Genomic DNA, 23372 nt, shown 5'->3' with positions numbered 1-23372 from the left:
ATAAGCTATGCTTCAGGAAAAATATTTACAACCACATAGCAAAGGACCAGTATCATCTAGAATATAGAAAGTACTCTTTCAAAACCCAACAATAAAAAATGAGTAAAAGACACAGGCATTTCAGCAAAATGTACATACAGATGACAAGCACAGGAAAAGGTATTCAACATCATTAGTCATTAGGGGAATGCAAATTAAGACCACGAAGAGACATCACTACACACCTATCACAATGGCTAAAACAAAAAGTGATGACAACACCAAATACTGAGAAAGTCACTCATATGCTCCTGGTGTGAATGTAAAATGGTAAAGCCATTTTGAAAAATAATATGTCCATTTCTTATAAAAGAAAACATGCATTTACTCTAAGACCCAGAAATTGCACTCTTAGGCATTTATATCAGGGAAATGTAAATTATATTCACACAAAAACCTATATACAAATGTTCATATGTAGCTTTATTTGTAACAGCCATTTTCCTTAGGGTTTCCTTCTAATAAGAATTCTAATGTTCAGAACAAGGTATAACCTCACATTAATTGTATTAGGATGTTCTGTTCCAAAATCATTTATCTGATGATTAGTAAGACTGATTAAAGTGTTACCTTGTGTACTGTATTTGTAAAGTCTTCCTCTCATTTGAATTCTGTAATAATATACAATTAAAATACTGAAAAAAGGAAACCCTCAATGCATTGTTGGTGGGAATGTAAACTGATGCAATCACTGGAAAACAGTATGAAGCTTCCTCAAAAAAATTAAAAATAGAAATACCATACTATCCAGTAATTCCACTACTGGGTATTTACCCAAAGAAAATGAAAATACGAATTTGAAAAGATATATGCACCCCAATGTTTACTGCAGCATTATTTACAGTAGCTAAGACATGGAAGCAACCTAAGTGTCCATCAATAGACGAATAAATAAAGAAGATGTAGTATATATATATATACAGTGGAATATTAGCTAAAGGCAGGGGGAGGATCCCTTCTTTCCTCCCCCTTAAAAAAGAATGAGGTCTTGCCATTTGCAACAACATGGATGGACTTAGAGGACATTAGGCTAAGTGGGATAAGTCAAACAGAGAAAGACAAATACCATCTGATTTCACTTATATCTGGAATCTGAAACACAAAACAGAAACAGAATCATAAATACATAGAACTGGTGGTTGCCAGAGGGGTGGGGGCTTGAGGGTGGGTGAAATAGGTGAAGAGGATTAAGAGGTACAAACTTCCAGTTATAAAATAAGTAAATCGGACGCCTGGGTGGCTGTCAGTTAAGCGACTGCCTTTGGCTCAGGTCATGATCCCAGGGTCCTGGGATCAAGCCCCGCATCAGACTCCCCGCTCAGCGGAGAGCCTGCTTCTCCCTCACCCTCTGCCTGCCACTCTGCCTACTTGTGCTCTCTCTCTAGCTCTGTTAAATGAATAAATAAAAAATCTTTTAAAAAAATAAAACAGAATAAGTAAATCACAGGGATGAAAAGTACAGCACAGTTAATAGATCATAGTCAATAATAATATTGTAACAATGTTGTATAAAGACAGATGGTAACCACACATATCGTGGTCAGTATTGAGTAAGGTACAGAATTGTCAAATCACTATGGTGTACACCTGAAACTAATGTAACATTGTATGTCAACTACACTTCAATTAAGAAAAAAGAAAGATGACTCTTGAGCCCAGAAGGAAAAATTTTTTAAAATACTGAATAATAAAATTTCAATAACTAATGTTTATTAAGTATAATCTATTTATTAGACACTGCTTCAAGGCTTTATATGTATTTATGTCTTTAAATCATTATAATGAGAATATTTAATGTTTAATAAATGAAAAAACTAAAGCAACAGGGGTTAACTAAGTTTCCCAAAGGAACACACATGTAGTAAACGGTGGGACTCAGATCATGCTAAACAAGAGAACGATGCCAAACAAGAAAACCCTATATTTTATGGTTGTGCTCTCGTATGAATTCACTAATGCCTAACAAAGATTGAAATATGACGGAAACTGATTCTCCATTATATTAATCTAGCCTTTCCTTGTTTGAATTATCTGAGTCATTACCTATGAGTGAAAGTAAAGGATTCCCACTTTCATGATTTGAATTATCTGATATTCCAAAGCTGAGTGCCAATGGGCAGATAAAAGATTTAAAAAATGTGTGTTTTCATAAAGTTTTTCTCAATTATGAAGTTTATGATGTTGAGTAAGGTGTGAGTGACGTCTAAAGTCCTTACCACATTCATTACATTTATAAGGCTTTTCACCAGAATGAATTCTCTGATGTTGAGTAAGTTGTGAGCCACGATTAAAGGCCTTCCCACATTCATGACATTTGTATGGTTTCTCACCGGTATGAATTCTCTGGTGCTGAGTAAGATGTGAACCACGAATAAAGGCTTTCCCACATTCATTACACTCATAGGGCTTCTCACCAGTATGAACTCTCTGATGGTAAGTTAGCTGTGAGCCACGAATAAAAGCCTTACCACATTCCTTACATTCATATGGTTTCCTACCAGAATGTGAAATCTGATGTAGAGTAAGTTGTGAGGCACAAATAAAGATCTTCCCACACTGCTTACATTCACAGGGATTCTCACCTGTATGAATTCTCTGATGTTGAGTCAGTTGTGAGCTATAAATAAAGGTCTTCCCACACTCTTTACATTCATAGGGTTTCTCACCAGTATGAATCCTCTGATGCTGAGTAAGATGTGAGCCACGAATAAAGGCTTTCCCACATTCCTTACATTCAAAAGGTTTTTCACCAGTGTGAATTTTTTGATGTTCAGTAAGTTGTGAGCCACGAATAAATGATTTCCCACATTCTTGGCATTCATAGGGTTTCTCACCAGTATGAATCCTCTGATGTCGAATAAGCTGTGAGCCATAGTTAAAGGCCTTTCCACATTGCTTACATTCATGTGGTTTCCTACCTGTATGAATCCTCTGATGTTCAGTAAGTTGTGAGCCACGAATAAAGGACATCTCACAATCTTTACATTTATAGGGTTTTTCGCCAGTATGAAGTCTGTGATGTAGAGTAAGCTGTGAGCCATAACTAAAGGCTTTCCCACATTTCTTACATTCATAAGGTTTCTCACCTGTATGAATTCTCTGATGTTCAGTAAGTTGAGAGCCACGAATAAAGGCCTTTCCACATTCTTTACATTGATAGGGTTTCTCTGCAGTATGAACTCTCTGATGGTAAGTAAGTTGAGAGCCACGAAAAAAGGCCTTACCACATTCATTACATTCATAGGGTCTTTCACCAGTATGAATTCTTTGATGTTGGGTAAGATGAGAGCCACGAATAAAGGCCTTCCCACACTCTTTACATTTATAAGGTTTCTCCCCAGTATGAATTCTTTGATGATAAGTAAGCTGTGAGGCACAAATAAAGGCTTTTCCACATTCCTTACATTCATAGGGTTTCTTAACATGAACTCTCTGATGGTAAGTAAGTTCTGAGCCCCGAATAAAGGCCTTTCCACATTCTTTACATTCATAGAATTTTTCATTGGAATGACCCTTCTGATGTTCTGTAAGTTGAAAGCCACGGATAAAGTATTTTCTGCATGCTTTACATTCATAGGATTTCTCCAGAAAATGAATTCTTCGTTTTAATGTAAGGGATGTGGTCTGGCTAAAATTGGGAATTTCTTTACAAGTGATTAAAAGTTGCCTGAAAGGTCCCTCTTTATTTCCTAATTGGCTTTCAATCTGGTCTTTGCATTCCCTATCATCTTGAAAACTTTTACACTCACACTTATGTCTTGTGAGCTGTTCTATTATCTCCCATTGAGATGATTCTATTTCATAAATTCCTCTCTTTGAGGACAGCTTTTTGGTCTCACACCTGGATTCCCAGTCTGTAAGGTAACAAGAAAGTAAATGTTACTTTCATATTCCTTGAAAAATAAAACCTCTAAGGTAGTAAGAGTAGACTCAAACTGAACATCATACTCATGTCAATGGAACCAATGGAGCAGAAAAGAAAAATCCAGAAACAGTGCAAATTTAGTATACAATAAAGCTGGCAACTCAAATCAGTAGGAAAAACATGAACTCTTTTTAATAAATGAAATTATAAACATATGGGTAGACATATAGAAAAAAGATAAAATTTTATTAATTCCTCATATCGTACAGTTGGACAAATTCCAAGTGGATCAGATGTCCATACTTACAGAAATGAAAACATATAAATAATTAGAATAAAACTTGAGTGAGACTTCTTCCATAAACTAGGAATGGGGGAAAATTTCCTAATCATAATTTGATAAAAATGACCACAATATAGTTAAAGAAAAAAAAAGTTGGCATGTCAAAAACAGCATAGGGTAAGTAAAATGACAAATATTTGCAAAGTTGCATTATGCCTATTATATACCTAATATATAAACAGTTTCTAAAATTAGACTAAAAAGAAAAAGACTACTATATAAAACTGGGCACCAGCACTATATAAAAATGGATTAGGAAAATGGACAGTTGATAGAAAAGTAATGTAAATAGTTTTTAACCATATGAAAATATACTCAAATTTGCTCATAAGATAAATGCAAATTAAAGCTACACAGAAGTGAGGATATGGAGAAAATGGAAGTCTCATAGCTTGCTGATGGGAATGCAAAATGGTACAGCTGCTTTGTAAAACAGTTTTGCACTTCCTCGAGAAGTTAACATAGAGTTGCCATATTACCCTGCAATTTCACTCCAAGTTATATGCCCAACAGAAGTGTCCAACATAGAATTACCACATAACCCAGAAATCCCACTCATAGGTATAGAGCCAAGAGAACTGAAAACACATGTCTATATAAAAACTTGAATACAATGTTCATAACATTATTCATCATAAGCATAAGGTGGAAATAACTCAAACATCCACTGATGAATGAATAAAATATGGTATATCCTTACAATAGAATACTTGGCAATAAAAATACTGACACATGTTACAACGTGAATGAACTTTGAAAATATTATGCTTAGTGAAATAAGCCAGTCACAAAAGACCACATATTGTATGATTCCTTTTATACGAATTGTCCAGAATAGGCAAATCCATACAGACACAGCAATAGCTGCACAGGGCTGAGGGGTAGACAGAGAAACATGGGGAATGGCTACTACTGGATACTGGTTTCTTTTTGGGGTGATAAAAATATCCAAAATTGTGGTGATGGCTGTATGAGACCGTGAATACAGTAAAAATCATCATTGTTTGCTATAAATGGGTAAACTGTATGTCATGTGAAATATATCTCAGTAGTTCTAAAAAACTACACTGACATGCTATTTCTCACCTTTTAGAATAGGGAATTTCCAAATATGACACCAAATACTGTTAGCAAGGCTGCAAGGAAATTGGTACTTATATACATTGCTAGTAAGAATATGAATGATAGAAACCCTATGAAAGGAAATATGGCAGTATTTAGCACAATTACATGTATGATTTGATCTAACAACTCCACTTCTGTGAAATCAATCCCAAAATTGCATTAGCAAAATGTCAAAAGTCTGCTGCAGAAGGGTTTCACTGAAGTATAATGTGTTACAGCAAAAGATTAAAAATTACCCAATTGTCCATTGGTAAGTGGCTGATGGAAGTAATTCATGGTTTAGCCACATTACAGAGTACCATGCAGCAGTTAAGAAAGGGAATATAGGGGCACCTGGTGGCTCAGTCGGTTAGGCTTCTGCCTTGGCTCAGGTCACGATCTAGGGTAATGGGATCGAGCCCCACATCAGGCTCCCTGCTCAGCGGGGAGGCTGCTTCTTCCTCTCCCTCTGCCTCTCCCCTCCGCTTGTTCTCTCTCCCAAATAAATAAATAAAATCTTAAAAAAATACATTGTTAATTGTGAGGAAATGTGGACAAAAGTATGTATAGTTACGCCTTTTATCTTAGGAAGGAGAGGTAGGAAGAGGAAGTATGCATGTATAACATACATTTATTTTTATTTTTTAAAAGGGGGGATGGATTGTAGGGTGGGGAAGGAACAGGTGGAGGGGCAGGGATAGAAGTCAGACTTCTTTCAATACAACTTGTTTTGTAAATTTGACTTTGGAGGTATATAAATATTTTCTGTAATTATAAAACAAATTATAACAAGAACAGCTTAGAAGTAGAAAATACTGAATTAAAAAAAAAACAACAACAGTATTTACAATTATTGGAATAACCACACAAGGAAACTATTTCAAATAACTTTCAAACATAGTAATTTGACTGTGAAATACATCCTACAAGGGGGGGAGAAAAAGAATTGCCAAAACAATTGTCTCAAACTGTTCTGAGTAATCATACTGTTGGTAGTAATGTTGATCTTATTTTAGAGAGTTGTTTGTATAATGCAGAATAAAATAAGTAAATATGATATTCCAATCCTATCATTTTTAGTGTTCATGATAACCAGGACTCTTGGCATGGGAGAAAATGGACACAGAGATAAGATCTTTAAAAGGGTTAAATAAAAAGCTTACAATTAGCCGACCATATAGTTGTGGGCCCATTTCTGGGTTCTCTATTTTGTTCCACTGATCTATGTGTCTGTTTTTGTGTCAGTACCACATGTCTAGATGACTAAAGCTTTGTAATATAGCTTGAAATCCAGAACTGTGATGCCTCCAGTTTTTTCTTTTTCAGAATTGCTTTGGCACAGCGAAGGAAACAATCAACAAAACTATAAGGCAGCCTGTGGAATGGGAGAAGATATTTGCAAATGACATATCTGATAAAGGGTTAGTATCTAAAATCTATAAAGCACTTATCAAACTCAACCAAAAAACAAATAATCCAGTTAAGAAATGGGCAGAAGATATGAATGGACACTTTTCCAAAGAAGACATCCAGATGGCTAACAGAAACATGAAAAGATGCTCAACATCATTCATCATCAGGGAAATACAAATCAAAACACGATGAAATACCACCTCACCTTTCAGAATGGCTAAAATTAACAACACAAGAAGCAACAGGTGTTGGTGAATATGCAGAGAAAGGGGAACCCTTTTGCACTGTTGGTGGGAACGCAAACTGGTGCAACCACTCTGGAGAACAGTTTGGAGGTTCCTCAAAAAGTTAAAAATAGAACTACCCTATGATTCAGCAATTGCATTCATTACTAGGTATTTACCCAAAGGATACAAAAATACAGATTTGAAGGGGTACATGCTCTCCAATGTTTATAACAACATTATCAATAGTAACCAAACTATGGAGAGAACCCGAATGTCCATCAACTGTTGAATGGATAAAGAAGATGTGAAAATATATATACATATATATATGTATATATATATATACACACACACACAATTATATATATAATTATATATATATGTAATTATATATATAAAAATCCCCTGTACTCTACCTAGCCCTTCCTCCTCCTCCCCAAATCCAGGCAACTACTGATTGTTACTAACTCCACTATTTGCCTTTTCCAGAATGTGATATAGTTGGAATCATAAAGTGTGTAAATTCTTCAAACTGGCTCCTTTCACTTAACAAGATGCTAAGCATTTAAGGTTCCTTCATGTCTTTTCATGACTCAATAGCTAATTTATTTTTCACTGCTGAATAATAATCCTTTGTATGGATGAACCATTCACCTATTGAAGGACATCTTGGTTGCTTTCAAGTTTTGGAAAACTTTTATAAACACTTATGTGCAGGTTTTTATAAAACAAAAGTTTTCAATTTATTTGGGTAAATATCTAGGAGCACAATTACCGGATCATACAGTAGGACTATATTTAGTTACATAAGAAAGTGCCAAACTGTCTTCCAAAGTGGCTGTACAAGGGGCACCTGGGTGGCTCTGTCAGTTAAGTGTCTGACTCTTGATTTCAGCTCAGGTCATGATCTCAGGGTCATGATATTGAGCACCACATTGGGCTTGGCACTCATCGTGGAGTCTGCTTCAGATTGTCTTCCTCTGCCCCTCTCCCCCCTCCCCTGCTCATACTCTCTCTAAAACAAAACAAAACATACAAACACACAAAACAAAGTGACCGTACCATTTTGCATTCCCGCCAACAGTGAAAGTGAATTCCTGTTACCCCACATTATTGACAACATTTGGAGCTATCAGTGTTTTGGATTTTAGTCATTCCAAGAAATGTATAGTTATGTCTCATGGTTGTTTAAATTTTTAATACCCTAATGACATATGACACTGAGCAACTTTTCATATACTTATTTACCATGAGTTTATCTTCTCTAGTGAGGCATCTGTTCAGATCTCTTGGCCACATTTAAATTGGGTTGTTTTGGGCGCCTGGGTGGCTCAGTCGTTAAGCATCTGCCTTCGGCTCAGGTCGTGATCCCAGGGTCCTGGGATCGAGTCCCGCATCGGGCTCCTGCTCGGCGGGAAGCCTGCTTCTCCCTCCCCCACTCCCCCTGCTTATGTTCCCTCTCTCGCTGTGTCTCTCTCTGTCAAATAAATAAATAAAATCTTTAAAAAATAAAAAAAATAAAAAAAATAAAATAAATTGGGTTGTTTTGTTATTGTTGAGTTTTAAGAATTCTTTGTATATTTTATACGTAAGTTCTTTACCAGATATTTGTTTTACAAAGATTTTTCTCCCAGTTCATGGCTTGTCTTTTCATTCTCATAACTTTCACACAGCAGAAGTTTTTAATTTTAATGAACACCAATTTTTAACTTTTTTTGTTCATGATTATATTTTTGGTGTTTATATAAAAACTCATTCTGAGCCCAAAATCACCTAGATTTTTCCCTCCGTTATCTTCTACAAGTTTGTATGTTTATGTCTTTCATAAAATTTTCAGCTATTGTTTCTTCAAATATTGTCTCTTTTTCTCTCCTCTTTCTGGGACTCCCACAATGCATGTTTGGCTGCTTCATGGTGTCCCACAGGTCCCTTCAGCTCTGTTCATTTTCCTTCAACCTTTTTTCTTTCTAATCCTCAGACTGAATAATTTCTGTTGTCCTATCTTCAAGTTTGCTGATTCTTTCTGCCTGCTCAAACCTGTCTTTGAATCCCTCTAGTGAATTTTTCATTTGGGTTTTTGTACTTTTTAACTCCAGAATTTCTTTTTGGCATCTTCTTAGGTTTTCTATTTCTTTATTGATGTTTCCATTCTGTTCATATATAGTTTTAGCAACTTTCTCCACATCTTCCTTTAGTTGTCTATCTTTAAGACAGTTGTTAATTTTAACCTCTGTGTCTAGTATATATGCCATCAGGTCTTTATCAGGAACAGTTTCTGTTGGTTTATTTTCCTTTGAATGGGCCATATTTTCCTTGTTTCTTTGTATGCCTTATGATTTTTTGTTAGAACACTGGACATTTTACATAATTCTAATAATAATGTGGTAACTCTAGAAATCAGATTCTCTCCCTTCCCCAGGGTTTGCTAATTTTTGTTACTGTTTTTGTTGTTTTGATCGTTATAGGCTTCGGTGCTGAGGACCGCCCTCAGGTATAAACTTAAGGTCTTCTCAGGTCTTTTCTGAGCCTTTGTCTGGGTACCATGGTCCCTTTCTAACTTTCCCATATATGCAGTTGTTTTTGAATGTCCTAGTCTTTAATATCTGGCTCCCAAGTGGGAAAGAGAAAAATGAACACAGTGAATAAAGGGGTGCCAGCCTGTTAAATCCCCTGGAAGTCACTTCAGCAAGAAGGGGAGGGACTTGCAGCAACTGGGGAGGTGCAACAATGGCCACTTCTCCTTTGTCTACAACTCTGTGATCAGGACATTATTAGGAAACATAATGAGAAAACTCAATATTGTAAACATGTCAATTTTCTCCCAAAATGATCTGTAGATTCAATGCAATCTTAATCAAAATCCCAACACATTTAAAGGGAGAGGGCTGTCAAGCTAATTAGAAAGACATGAGACCATGAAGAGTCATGACATTCTTAAAGAGAAGATGAAAATATTTTCCCCACTAGGTAGCAAGATGCATTAAAAGCAAGTATAATTAAAATAATGTGGTATTATCACAGGCTTAAATATAAAGTCCAAAAATATGCCCACGTAAAAAAGGAAATTATATTTATAATGATATTTATATATGTTTTTACATGTATAATATATATTATGTATATTTTATTATATTATTTATGTTATATTTATATTATAATTATAAAAGCAGCACTTTAGTGGGGAGAAAATAAAATTTACAATTAATCTTGCCAAGACAACTACAAAAAACCAGACCCCTATTTGACAGACCATGAGAGAAATCAACTATAGGTAGGATAAAAATCTCAATGTGGAAGGCAACACTAAAAAGCTATTTAAAAATACTTATATAGGGGCGCCTGGGTGGCTCAGTTGTTAAGCGTCTGCCTTCGGCTCAGGTCATGATCCCAGGGTCCTGGGATCAAGCCCTGGGGAGTCTGCTTCTCCCTCTCCCACTCCCCCTGCTTGTGTTCCCTCTCTCACTGTGTCTCTGTCAAATAAATAAATAAAAATCTTTAAAAAATTTAAAAATTTAAAAAAAATTTTTAAAAATTAAAATACTTATATAGAAGAATATATTCATGAATGAAAGGTACAGAAGGACATTTTTTTTTTTTTTTTTTGAGAGAGAGAGGGCTAGCGGGTTGGGGGGAAGAGAGAGAATCTTAAGTAGGCTCCATGCTCAGCATGGAGCCCAGACCAGGGCTCCATCTCATGACCCTGAAATCGTGACCAGAGCTGAAATCAAGAATCAGACGCTCAATCAACTGAGCCACCCAGGTGCTACCTGAAGGATATTTTGTAATACCTCACAAAAAATATCCATCATAAAGGAAAAAATTAATAATTCTACTACTTTAAAATTAGGAACTTTTATTCATCAAAAGATTCTAGAAAAAGAGTGAAAAGCCAAGCCACACAGCAAAAGATATCTGAAACACAAATATAGTAACTACAATATATTTTTAAAAAACCCATCTAATCAGTAAGAGAAAAATTAACAAATCAATAGAAAAATAAGCCAAAGACATGAACAGAAATCTACAAAAGAAAAGTTCTAAACAGCCAATAAGTATATTAAAAAAACAGCCCAAACTCATTAGTAATCAAGGAGATGGAAATAAAATTCCAATGACAGATACAAACCCATGAGATTCGCAAAACTTTTAAAATCTGCACTCAAGGATATGGTGCAACCAAATTCTCATATACTATTGGTAGGGGTGTACATGGGTATAATTACTTTGGAACACAGTTTGACATTATCTAGTAAAATCAAGGATACACATATCTTCTGACCCAGCACTTTTATTCTTAGACAGATATCCCAGGGAACCTCATGCTCAGGTATAGGAGTAAACATGTCAAGTGACATTTATCGCATCATTATTTATAAGAGCCAAATTAGAAATGACCCAAATTTTAACCAAGAATATACTGAAAGTTAATAACCAAGAGTTAATTTTGGTATATTCAAACAATGGAATTCTTACAAAAATGAATGAACTGGAGCCACCAATATGGATGACTCTCACAAATATAATAATGAATGAAAGGAGCATGACACAAAAGAATACGTACAATATGATGTCACTCACCTAAATTCTAAAATGGGCAAAATTAAACAATACTTTCTGAAATGTATACATAGGTCATAAGTATATATATTCAGAGGGTATTTCTGGAGTCCTGGCAACGTTCTGTTTCTTGTCATGGGTGGTTATTCATCAAACTATACATATGTTTAATGCACTTTCCTGTATATTTCACTATAAATTTTTAAAAATCATGTGGCTGATTTTTTAAATGTTAGCAATACTCCCTAAATGAAAATTCTGTAAATAATTAGGATTCCCCTAATGCTCCCTGTAAGGACCCAGAGCAAATTTGGAACCTAATGTTTGTATTCTTCTCCTTTCAACTGAAGAAGTTTAAGTTGGCCCAGTGTGGTAGAACAAGAAGTGAAGAGATGGCAATCCATATAAAAAATTAGACTAAGAGATACCAAAATTATTAAATGAGTCTGGCATCAATTAGAGATCAAAGGGATTATTCTATGTCTAAAGTATTAAATATGTTAATCTAATTTTTAAATTAAGTAATTTCTTGGGCATGCCTTAAAATTATCCAGCAAGGAAGAGAAAAGTTACCCAGCAATGGCTATACCTGTAGCTGAAAGAGGCAAGGGAGAATGGGAGGTGAGGAAGTACAGATAATTCACAGCTATCAAGGAGGGCAGAGTAACAGAATGGAAAATGTAACATCAAGAACAAGTTTTTTTTAATATGGAACACATTACACTATGTGGTTGAGGTGGTAGTACAAGAATAAGTTAGTTGAAAAGTTAAAAAGTAGCTGTCAGGGCACCTGGATGTCTCAATTGGTTGGGAGTCCAATACTTGGTTTTGGCTCAGGTCATGATCTGGTGGTGGCGGGATCGAGCCCAGCCCCATTTGGGCTCCAGACTCAGCAGGGAGTCTGCTTGAGATTCTCCTTCTCCCTCTGCCCCTCTCCCTGCTCGCATGCTCTCTCTCTAAAATAAATAAATAACCCATTAAAAAAAAGTAGCTGTCAAAGAGTGAATGTTTGAAACAGATTTGAGGCTGGTTAATTACAAGGTTTATGTATCACTTAGGGGAGTGAATAAGTGAAGGAATTTGGAGGAGAAAGATCATTTGAAATGAGGTTAAGGAACTGAGAATTAAGATGTATTATTTCTTTTAAGATTTTATTTATTTGTCAGAGAGAGAGAGTGCGCGCGCATAAGTGGGGGGAGTGGCAGGCAGAGCAGGCAGAGGGAGAAGCAGGCTCCCCATTGAGCAAGGAGCCCAATGCAGGACTCGATCCCAGGATCCTGGGATCATGACCTGAGCTGAAGGCAGACACTTAACTGACTGAGCCACCCAGGCGTCCCAAGATGTATTATTGTAAGGATACAGAAGTCACCAACGATGGTGACAGGTGTAGTGGAGAAGAGAAAGTCAGTGGGGCAAGAGTTCTAATCTTCAGTCTACTCAAGGAGAGGAAATTGGTAAATGATATGACAAGAACACATAGTGGGTGGTTCAGTCTCTGAAGTGCTTTAAAGGAGCTGGGGACTTTGATAATGGAAAATAATGGACGGTGGGATAAGACAAAGCAAGAAGGGAAATTTGTATATTCATGGCACAGCTAAAGTGTTCACTTAAAGCCAAAAGGTGAAAGGAGTAGTCAAAGAGTATAAAGATAATATGGGATATTTCTTTTTTTTTTTTTTAAAGATTTTATTTATTTATTTGACAGAGAGAGACAGAGCGAGAGAGGGAACACAAGCAGGGGGAGTGGGAGAGGGAGAAGCAGGCTTCCCACTGAGCAGGGAGCCCAATGTGGGGCTTGATCCCAGGACCCTGGGATCATGACCTGAGCCGAAGGTAGTCGCTTAACCGACTGAGCCACCCTGGCGCCCAATATGGGATATTTCTTAAAAAGTTTCAAACAGTATGATGGAAGAGATTTGGGTGTTAAGAAAGAGTGGGGAATTAAGTCTGACTGGAAATATATGGTGAAAGAGTTCAGCTGCTGATTGGTGCCCTGGAAAGCTTGGACTTCCGGACCTGAGTGAGGTAACTGAAGGTGTAAGACAAACAGGAATTGGTCCTAAAAAACCTCTTAGGGGAGCGTGGGTAATTTTGTTAATGGGAATTGGTCTCTAAGAAAACAGTTCTAATGGTAAGAAAAATACTGCCATGTTAGTACAGGAAGTGATCTTGTTTCCCTTAAATTCTGCTGGAGGCCTGTCAGGGGCTGGTCTTACCAAGAGCACGCAAGATTTTGAAGGCTCACTTAAATCAGAGGCACACTGAGCTCTGCAGATCTCCTTTACAGATGTGTTGCAGCCAAAGAGTGATGGTCTTACTATTACAAAATTATAGCTTGGAAATGACTGTAAGAAAACCTAAAAGATCATTACTGAGAATCTGATCAGGAAAGAATTCTCAGGATATAATGATATATAGGCTGAGACCTAAAGAAGCACAGCAGGTAGTCAGGTGAGTAGGGCATTCCAGGCAGAGTGAGTGACATAAGGGGGCGGAGCACAGGTACTAGACATGTAGATACTAGATGTATCTGAGATAATGAATGAAGGCTCCTGTGGCTGGAGTCCAATGAGAAAGGGGAGAGATATCTAAGGTAGGGTTATAAAAACCTTCAGAAGCCAGGTTAGGTAAGGCTTTCTAGTTTTGATTTTATCCATTGTGTGATCTGATTTGTATTTTTTAAAAATATTACTCTGGCTACTGTGTCAAAACCAGTTAGAAGGGTACTGCAATAGCCCAGATCAGAGGGAGTATAGGCAGGCTTAAAGGGTTGCTAGTGGATATGAGAGCACACAGAATCAAGAGAGATTTAGTTAGAAGAAATCATCAGGAAAAACTTGATTGTATGGTAGTCACAGCATAGAGTGGCCCCTAGAATGTCTGCTAGCTTTCTGACTAGAGCTATGCACAAGGTTCTAGTTTGAAATCTGTCTATACTTCAAAATGCAGCACTATAGTTATCCCATTTGTACTAATTTTTCTTCCATAAATTTATCTCTTATTGAGAACTTAGAATAATGTAATTGCATTCAATACTCCAAATCTTCTCAACCATCTTATCAGTTAGGTGTTCTTTTCCTTTTAAACTATGAGGAAATGGGACGAGGGAGTCAAGCCTGGTAAAGTAATTTGCTTAAGACAAAAGCTGCCACTAAAACTCTGGTCTAAGTGATTCCAGTTCTTCCAATCATCCCCTATACTATAATACTATATTACCTCCCATTCCCCTCTCTTCCCTTCTATCTGAACCAATGTACAGCTTTTTTTTCCCTCATTACCAAATCCAATGATCAATTCTCAGTCCTCAACTTACTCATGTTCCCTTATAAGAAAGAGGGCTGCCCCCTTTTTTTTTTTTTGAGAACATCATTTCTTTTTTTTTTTTTTTTAATGTTATGTTAGTCACCATACATTACATCAGACGCTGCCCTTCTTAAATACCTTTTTTCCACTTGGCTTCTGAGATACAACATTTTCTTTATTTTCCTATTAGCTCACTAACTATTCCTTCTCAGTCTCCTTTGCTGGACCTTCCCCTTCTTTCTAACTAAAATACAGACTGGATTAGGGTCCTTCTCTTTTTAAACTATTACATAACTTCATAAATTATTTCTTCCAAGTCTAAGGTTTAAATTCTACTTATACATATATTATTTCTTTCCAGGTTCTTTCTTGATTTCTTCCTAGTTCTAATAGATAATCCTAAAGTATCATGAACAAAACAGAATTCGTGTACACCTGTCTTTCCCAACTTAGAAAAAGATGTCCAATTGCTCAGGCATAAATCTAGTAAGTTATCCTGGATTTCTCTTTCATCACACATCACTTCCAACTAATCAGCAAGAGGCACCACCTTTAAAATCTGATCAGAATCTGACCCCTTCATGTCACCTTCACTTACTACTGCCCTCATCTAAGACACCATAATTTCTAATCTGGACTAAAAAATGGCTTTCCAACTGGTCTTTCTGTTTCACTCTTGCTCCCATTTTATTTTCTATACAGTATCCAGAGTAGTCTTTGAAAATAACAAGTTTAATCATGTCACGCTCCTGCTTGATATCAGCCAATCATTATTGTAGTTTCAATGTAATCCCAATTCTTTGTCATGGCATACAGGTCCCTACGTGACCCAGCCCCACCACCTCTCTGACCTCATTTTCAACTTTTATTCTCCCTCACTAACTGGATGAAAAATATAGGTAAAATTGTTACCACTGGAGGAGGGCTATTCAAACAAAGTTTGAAAATACAGGGGAATGTGAAAGAAAAACAAGGAAGTGGTAATTGGGGTGAAGAAGGGGTTTCCTTTGGTAACTGATGCTAAAACCGTTTTGCCTTCCAGTATTCAAGCTTCTACTCCACAGGCCTTGGTTTGGTCTTCTCAGCTAATATCTCAAAGTTGTAGCCAACAAATTAAGCGATTTGACTGTTCTCAACAATGGCCTCCCCTTGTCTGACCATCTCTGACTCACCTGAACTCTGACTTCTTGTCACATCCTGCACAACCTTCCAGGGCTCTTTCCCTTGCTTCAATAAGGAAAGCACATCTGCTTTAGAAATGGAAAATCCTGCTTAAAAGAATGGGAAAGGATATGATTATACTCTGCTTGCCCAGAATTAAAATTGAGTCCATTGTTCATCAAGTAAGAAGGTCAATTACAGCAGGCGCCTGGGTGGCTCAGTTGGTGAGGCGACTGCCTTCGGCTCAGGTCATGATCCTGGAGTCCCTGGATCGAGTCCCGCATTGGGCTCCCTGCTCAGCAGGGAGTCTGCTTCTCCCTCTGACCCTCCCCCCTCTCATGTGCTCTCTCTGTCTCATTCTCTCTCTCTCAAATAAATAAATAAAATCTTTAAAAAAAAAAAAAAAAAAAGAAGGTCAATTACAGAAAGACTGGGGGGGAGGGGCACCTGGGTGGCTCAAGGTTAAGCGTCAGCCTTCGGCTGCAGTCATGATCTCAGGGTCCTGGGAATGAGCCCTGCATTGGGCTCCTTACTCAGTGGGGAGTCTGCTACTCCCTCTCCCTCTGCCCCTCCCCCACCTCGTGCACTCACGTGCTCTCTCTCTCTCTGTTGCTCTCTCATTCTCAGATAAATAAATAATATTTAAAAAAAGATTTAGAGGAAGGATATCTGAAGAACAGAGAAGATAAAGGTACTCAATGGAACTGTCCATTTTAAAGTTTATAAGCCACAAATAACTTAGTTGGGACTAGGGTTCTGAAATTCAGCTAGGTACTTGAAATATTTCCCAAATTTCACAAAGACTATAGTCGAATTATTGGGACCAGACAAACTTACCCAGTGAGACCAGGTTGCTATAGTTTTCCAACATCACATCTCTGTACAAATCTTTCTGTTCCAAGTCCAGGCACTCCCACTCCTCCTGAGAGAAGTCTACGGCCACATCCTTGAACAACACCAACCTCTGAAATGACAAGCCCAAGTGTTAAAGGCAAAATAAAGGAATATTTTTTAGAAGTAATGAGAGGAGCACACACACACATACACACACACACACACACACACACACACACAGTAATAAGAGGAGGAGAAAAGTATTACATAAAGGGGCCAAAACAGTGAACAAATATGTTGAAGCTAACATGGGTAGGTAATGTGGGTAGGTAATAGAAGGGAAGTGGGTGGGAAATACAGAGCACCTAAACAATTCCTGAACATTCCTATTACTCTATCACATAGCCTCTTGGGAACAGCAATGGGAATGAACAAAAGCCAGGTAAGTGTACTTTTGTGATTAAATGAAATAATGTGTACTAGCATATAACACATGCAAATCCTCAAATAAATTGAAAGTTCCTTCTTCCCCTGTCCCTTTAAAGAACTGAAAAGAGAAAGAAAAGGAGGGAAGGAGAAAAAGGAGGGCTGGAAGGCGAGAGGGAGGAAGAGAAAAGAAAAAATAAACCTGATGGGCACATTCCAAAATGTCATTTAAAATGTTTATCTTAGAAAATAAGATTTACACATGATTTCAGAATTTCTTTCCAAGTTAAGTCTCAGAATAATTTAGTAATAATATTCTTTCTTCCTAGTCCTGGCAAATCCTTTCACAGATATCATTTTTTGAAGCTACATAATATTCCATATTATGATTATAATCATTTTCTTATTTTGCAGTAGTTTGCACTCCTCCTCTAACATCCTTAACAGCTCTGTTTCTAAAATCCTCAACCATTTAATCATCTGGCTGATCATATTACCACTTATCATTGCTCACTGTGCTTCTGCTTATTATGAGCAACAGAAAGCTAATGAAAGATGAGCTACCCTCACACTATTCAAATTCAAAATGGACCTTGTCACTGTATTAATTCCTGACACAATTCTCTATCTCTCTGTTCTCAATCCTGCATTTGATCACATTTCCAATCTTAAAAGCTTCACAGAGCAGATCTCACCACATTCTGAGACTAACACCAATTTCTATCTTAATCCATGAGAAAATCCAGGTTAATGAGAAAGGCCAAGTTTTTCACGTGTAATACCATCTCATCAAACCATATTCTGACAGGAGAGGTCACTCAAACACATTTTGTGATTTGCAAATGGATCCCTAAAACACTGTTAGAGAAGAGAAGGGCAGTTGAGAAAGACCTGGGACTCATTCCCATCATTCACTAGAATGAGAGTGAGCAGGAGAGCAAACACTTGATGAAGCAGAAAGTCTAGAGATAAGAATACTGAATATTCATATCCTAGAAAACAATGACTGTGGGCGCCTGGGTGGCTCAGTTGGTTAAGTGACTGCCTTCAGCTCAGGTCATGATCCTGGAGTCCTGGGATCGAGTCCCGCATCAGACTCCCTGCTCGGCAGGGAGTCTGCTTCTCCCTCTGACCCTCCCCCGTCTCATGCTCTGTCTCATTCTTTCTCTCTCAATAAATAAATAAAATCTTAAAAAAAAAAAAAAAGAAGACAATGACTGTTTGATATAAAGGGGAAGAAGAAACATGAACTCACACAAGGCATGGCTTAGAATTGCAACTTATGAGTCCTCCTCTGGCTTCTCCTCATGGAGAAGTGCAGTCCTGAGAAGACAAGGAAGAAAAAGGAAACCATGAAAAGAGGCCTACTTCTAAATGACTAAGTATTTCCTCCCCTTTTCATGGTGCCTGGACCCTTCCACACCCAAAAATATATACTGAGAAGATGTGCAGAAGCCTAAACAATCTCACCCCTTCCCCAATTCCAGAAAACAGAGATGTAGAAGAATGACTTTATGCTAAAGCAGTACCCAATCCCCATGATGTTGTTAGGGTTCCCTGACCTGGCCTTAGCAGTTCATCCTTTATAACCTAGGGGACCCTGATCCAGATTTATCCAAGTGGTTCCCACCTCAAGGACACTGATGGGGCCCTCAGGCTTTGAAATCATCTGTTATCTATGTAGGCCAATTCCTAGGAAAAACACCTTCCATGACTAAGATCTGCCTCTTTCCCCCAGTCTCAACACACTATTTACCTCAAGTGCTTCCCTGGCTCATTCTCACATTCCAGTGCAAGAAAGCATGCTGAATGCAAAGCACAGGCTTCATCTAGGCCACATAAAGTCTCACTACACTCACCCAGTAACCAAGGAACAAATCCAAACACTCTCTAACAGAAAACAACTGCCTATTGTACTGAATCATGGCCTTAGCTGAATTCAGGAACTCTGGAGGCAGTACCTCCCTATAATACTGCTTAACATCATTCTGCCTCTAAGTGTCAGGCTAAAGATGGTTTAAGACAGTGGCTGTACAAGAAATAATTTCCACCGAGCACATACGATGTGCTCGATGCCTTACACACATTAACATTTAGTTGATGAACAAACAGGTCTGTGAATTTAACCACCACCACCACCACCATTCTCCACTCCACCAGCTCTAGCATCTTCCTTATATTTCTTTTTCTAACAGCTTTGCTGACATATAATTCACATTTCATAAATTCATACTCTTTAAAATACAAGTAAATGGCTTTTAACAAATTCACAGAGATGTGCAACCATCACCACTATCTAATTTTAGAATATTTTCATTATCCAAAAATAAAACCCATAGGCATTAGCAATTCCATTCTCATTTCCCCAGATCCTGGCAACCACTAATCTACTCCTTGTATCTATAGATTTGCCTCTTCTAGATAGACATTTTGTATAAATGAAACTACAATTTGTGTCTTTTGTGACTGGCTTCTTTCACATAGTATAATGTTTCAAGGTTCATCTGTGTTTCAGCATGGACCAGAACTTCATGCCTATATATCGCCAAATAACATTCTGACGTATGGATAGAGCATCTTTTTTCCCCATTCATTAGTTGATGGACATTTGCATTGTTTACATCTTTTGTTACTATAAATAATGCTATTAAGAACATTAAGCTACATATTTTCGTGTGGACATATATTTCTTTTCTCTTAGATTTACCTAGAAATGAATTTGTGGGGTCATATGGTAACTCTGTTTAACATTTTCAGGAACTGCCAAATTCTGTTCCAAAGCAGCTGCATCATCTTACAATTCCAGCAAAAATCTGTCAAAGTTCCAGTTATTCCACATCCTCACCACCTTTTGGGGTTATAGTCATTTTTGTGAATTTGAAGTGGTATGTCACTGCGATTTTGATTTACATTTCCCTGATGATATTGACCATTTCTATCCCTTCTTTGGAAAAATATGTTTTCAAATTATTTGCTCGTTTTAAAAACCTGGTTGTCTTTTTATCGTTGCCTTGTAATAACTTCTCATATATTCTAAAATAGAATTCCTTTATTGAACATACAATTTGCACATTTTGGTCCCATTTTGTGGGCTATATTCTCCCTTATTTCATGGTGTCTTTTGAAGCTCAAAAGTTTTTAAATTTGCTAAAATCCTACTTATATAATTTTTGTTCCTTTGGTTGCTTGTGCTTTTGGTGTCATATAAAAAAACCATTATCTAACCTAGGTAATGGAGATCTCCTTTGTTTCCTTTTAAGAGTTTTAAGGTTTTAGCTTTTTTCTTCCTCAAGTTTTTATTTAAATTCCAGTTAGTTAACATACAGTGTAATATTAGTTTCAGGTATAGAATTTAGTAATTCATAACTTACATACAATACCCAGTGCTCATCACAAGTGCCCTCCTTAATACCCACCACCCATTTAATCCATCCCCCCACCTACCTTCCCTCCAGTAACCATCAGTTCGTTCTCTATAGCAAACAATCTGTTTTCTGGTTAGCTGCTCTTTTTCATTTTTTCCCCCATGTTCATCTGTTTTGTTTCTTAAATTCCACATAAGAGTGAAATCATATGGTATTTGTCTTTCTCTGACTTATCTCAATTAGCCTAATACTATCTAGCTCCATCCTTGTTGTTGCAAATGGCAAGATTTCATTCATTTTCATGAATGAGAAATACTTCATTGGATATATAAACCACATCTTCTTTATCCATTCATCAATCAATGGACATTTGGGCTCTTTCCCTATTTGGTTATGGTTGATAATGCTGCTATAAAGAGCAGGATGCATGCACCCCTTTCTTTGAATCAGTGTTTTTGTATCCTTTGGGTAAATACCTAATAATGCAATTGCTGGGTCATAGAGTAGCTCTATTTTTAACTTTTGAGGAATCTCCATACTATTTTCCAGAGTGGCTAAACCAGTCTGCATTCCCACCAACAGTGTAAGAGGGTTCCCCTTTTTTCACATCCTTGCCCAACACCAATTGTTTCTTGTGTTGTTGATTTTAGACATTCCAACTGGTGTGAGGTGATATCTCATTGTAGTTTTAGTTTGTATTTCCCTGATGATGAGTGATGTTGAGCATCTTTTCATGTGTCTATTAGCCATCTGCATGTCTTCTTTGGAAAAATGTCTATTCATGTCTTCTGCCCATTTCTTAACTGGATTATTTGTTTTTTGGGTGTTGAGTTTGATAAGTTCTTCATAGATTTTGGATACTAACCCTTTATCAGATATGTCATTTGCAAATATCTTCTCCTGTTCCATAAGCTGCCTTTTACTTTTGCTGATTGTTTCCTTTGCTGTGTAGAAAGTTTATTTTGATGAAGTCCCAATAGTTCATTTATGCTTTTGTTTCCTTTGCCTCAGGAGACATATCTAATAAGAAACTGCTACAGCCAATGTCCAAAAGGTTACCGTCTGTGTTCTCCTCTAGGATTTTGATGGATTCTTGTCTCACATTTACGTCTTTCATCCATTTTGAATTTATCTTTGTGTATAGTGCAAGAAAGTGGTCCAGTTTCATTCTTCTGCATGTGGCTGTCCAATTTTCCCAACACCATTTGTTGAAGGGACTGTCTTTTTTCCATTGCATATTCTTTCCTGCTTTGGCGACAATTAGTTGACCATAGAGTTGAGGGTCCATTTCTGGGTTCTCTATTCTGTTCCATTGGTCTATGTGTCTGTTTTTGTGCCAGCACCATGCTGCCTTGATGATTACAGCTTTGTAATACAGCTTGAAGTCCAGAATTGTGATGCCTCCAGATTTGATTTTCTTTTTCAGCATTACTTTGGCTATTTGGGGTCTTTTCTGGTTCCATACAAATTTTAGGATTGCTTCTTCTAGCTTTGTGAAAAATGCTGATGATATTTTGATAGGGATTGTATTAAACGTGCAGATTGCTTTGGGTAAAATAGATATTTTAACAATATTTGTTCTTCCAATCCATGAGCATGGAATATTTTTCCATCTCTTCGTGTCTTCCTCAATTTCTTTCCTAAGTGTCCTATAGTTTTCAGAGTACAGATCTTTTACCTCTTTGGTTAGGCTTATTTCTAGGTGTCTTATGGTTTTTGGTGCAGTTGTAAACGGGACTGATTCCTTGATTTCTCTTTCTGCTGCTTCATTGTTAGTGTATAGAAAAGCAACAGACTTCTGTGTGTTGATTTTATATCCTGCAATTTTGCTGAATTCCTTTATCAGTTCTAGCAATTTTTTGGTGGAGTCTTTTGGGTTTTCTACATAGAGTATCATGTCATCTGCAAAGGGTGAAAATTTGACTTTTTTTTTGCCGATGTGGATGCTTTGTATTTCTTTTTGTTTTCTGACTGCTTTGCATATATTTTTTTTCCTACTATTTTCTGTTAATTTTTTTAAGTCTTAGATTTTTTTCTGTACCAGCATAAACGGTATCATTAGAGAAGGATGTGAGATTTGGGATAACTTAATAGAAATCCCAGTTCAAGGGCATTTTCTTCTTTGATACTGTGATGTGCAATGTTCCTAGTAATAGATTCTTTTGGGGAGTAGGATTTTGTAAGAGTTTTGACTAATTACAAAGTTAGAGAGCACAATCCCTCCGAGACTACCCTCAACTCTGACACGAACTATAAGCTCCCCAAACCAACTAAGGCCAACTGAGAGTTTAAAACTACTCTCAAGTTCAAAATTCACTAGGATTCATAGCTATTCACTGAAAGCTATTATGCCCACAGTTACGTAGGAAGTTATTATATGAAAAAGATACAAATTAAAATCAACTTAGAGAAGAAACACATAGGGCAAATTTCAGGAGAAATACCAAACATGGAGCTTCCATGTCTTTTTCCATGGAGTCAGGATGTGTTACTCTCCTGACATCAATGTGTGATGAAATGCATGGAGTATTGCCATCCACGGAAAGTCACCTGAGCCTCAATTTTTGAGTTTTTATGAGAGCTCCAGATGTGGGGATGGCTCATTGACTATGTCATTGATCTGTCTCCAGGTCAATTGATATCCTGTGACCCGAAGCCCCCACTCTTGGTCACACTGTTGTCCTTTCTCACATGGCCAACCATGACCCTAACATTATACAGGTGTGGCCAGTCCC

General features: G+C 37.1%; 1 protein-coding gene across 2 annotated transcripts in view; it reads right to left on the bottom strand.

The window, feature by feature from the left end:
• Positions 1 to 1671: 1671 nt before the first annotated feature.
• The window catches only part of LOC116623250 (zinc finger protein 420-like), a 31111-nt gene continuing 9410 nt past the window's right edge, over positions 1672 to 23372 (bottom strand). The window contains exons 3-6 of one of the 2 annotated variants that reach the window (XM_032390233.1): positions 18528 to 18595; positions 16850 to 16976; positions 16024 to 16122; positions 1672 to 3893 (exon numbers count right to left, since the gene is read on the bottom strand). In XM_032390233.1, the coding sequence (XP_032246124.1) occupies positions 2200 to 3893; positions 16024 to 16122; positions 16850 to 16976; positions 18528 to 18536 (1929 nt within the window). In that variant the 5' untranslated portion in view covers positions 18537 to 18595 and the 3' untranslated portion in view covers positions 1672 to 2199. The remainder of the gene's footprint in view (positions 3894 to 16023; positions 16123 to 16849; positions 16977 to 18527; positions 18596 to 23372) is intronic. The other variant, XM_032390234.1, reaches the window with a different exon arrangement.

Source organism: Phoca vitulina, unplaced genomic scaffold (genome assembly GCF_004348235.1).
Source record: "Phoca vitulina isolate PV1807 unplaced genomic scaffold, GSC_HSeal_1.0 scaffold58, whole genome shotgun sequence".
Taxonomy (NCBI): domain Eukaryota; kingdom Metazoa; phylum Chordata; class Mammalia; order Carnivora; family Phocidae; genus Phoca; species Phoca vitulina.
The sequence above is the reverse complement of the archived record's forward strand: the minus strand, read 5'-3'. Positions and strand labels throughout refer to the sequence as shown.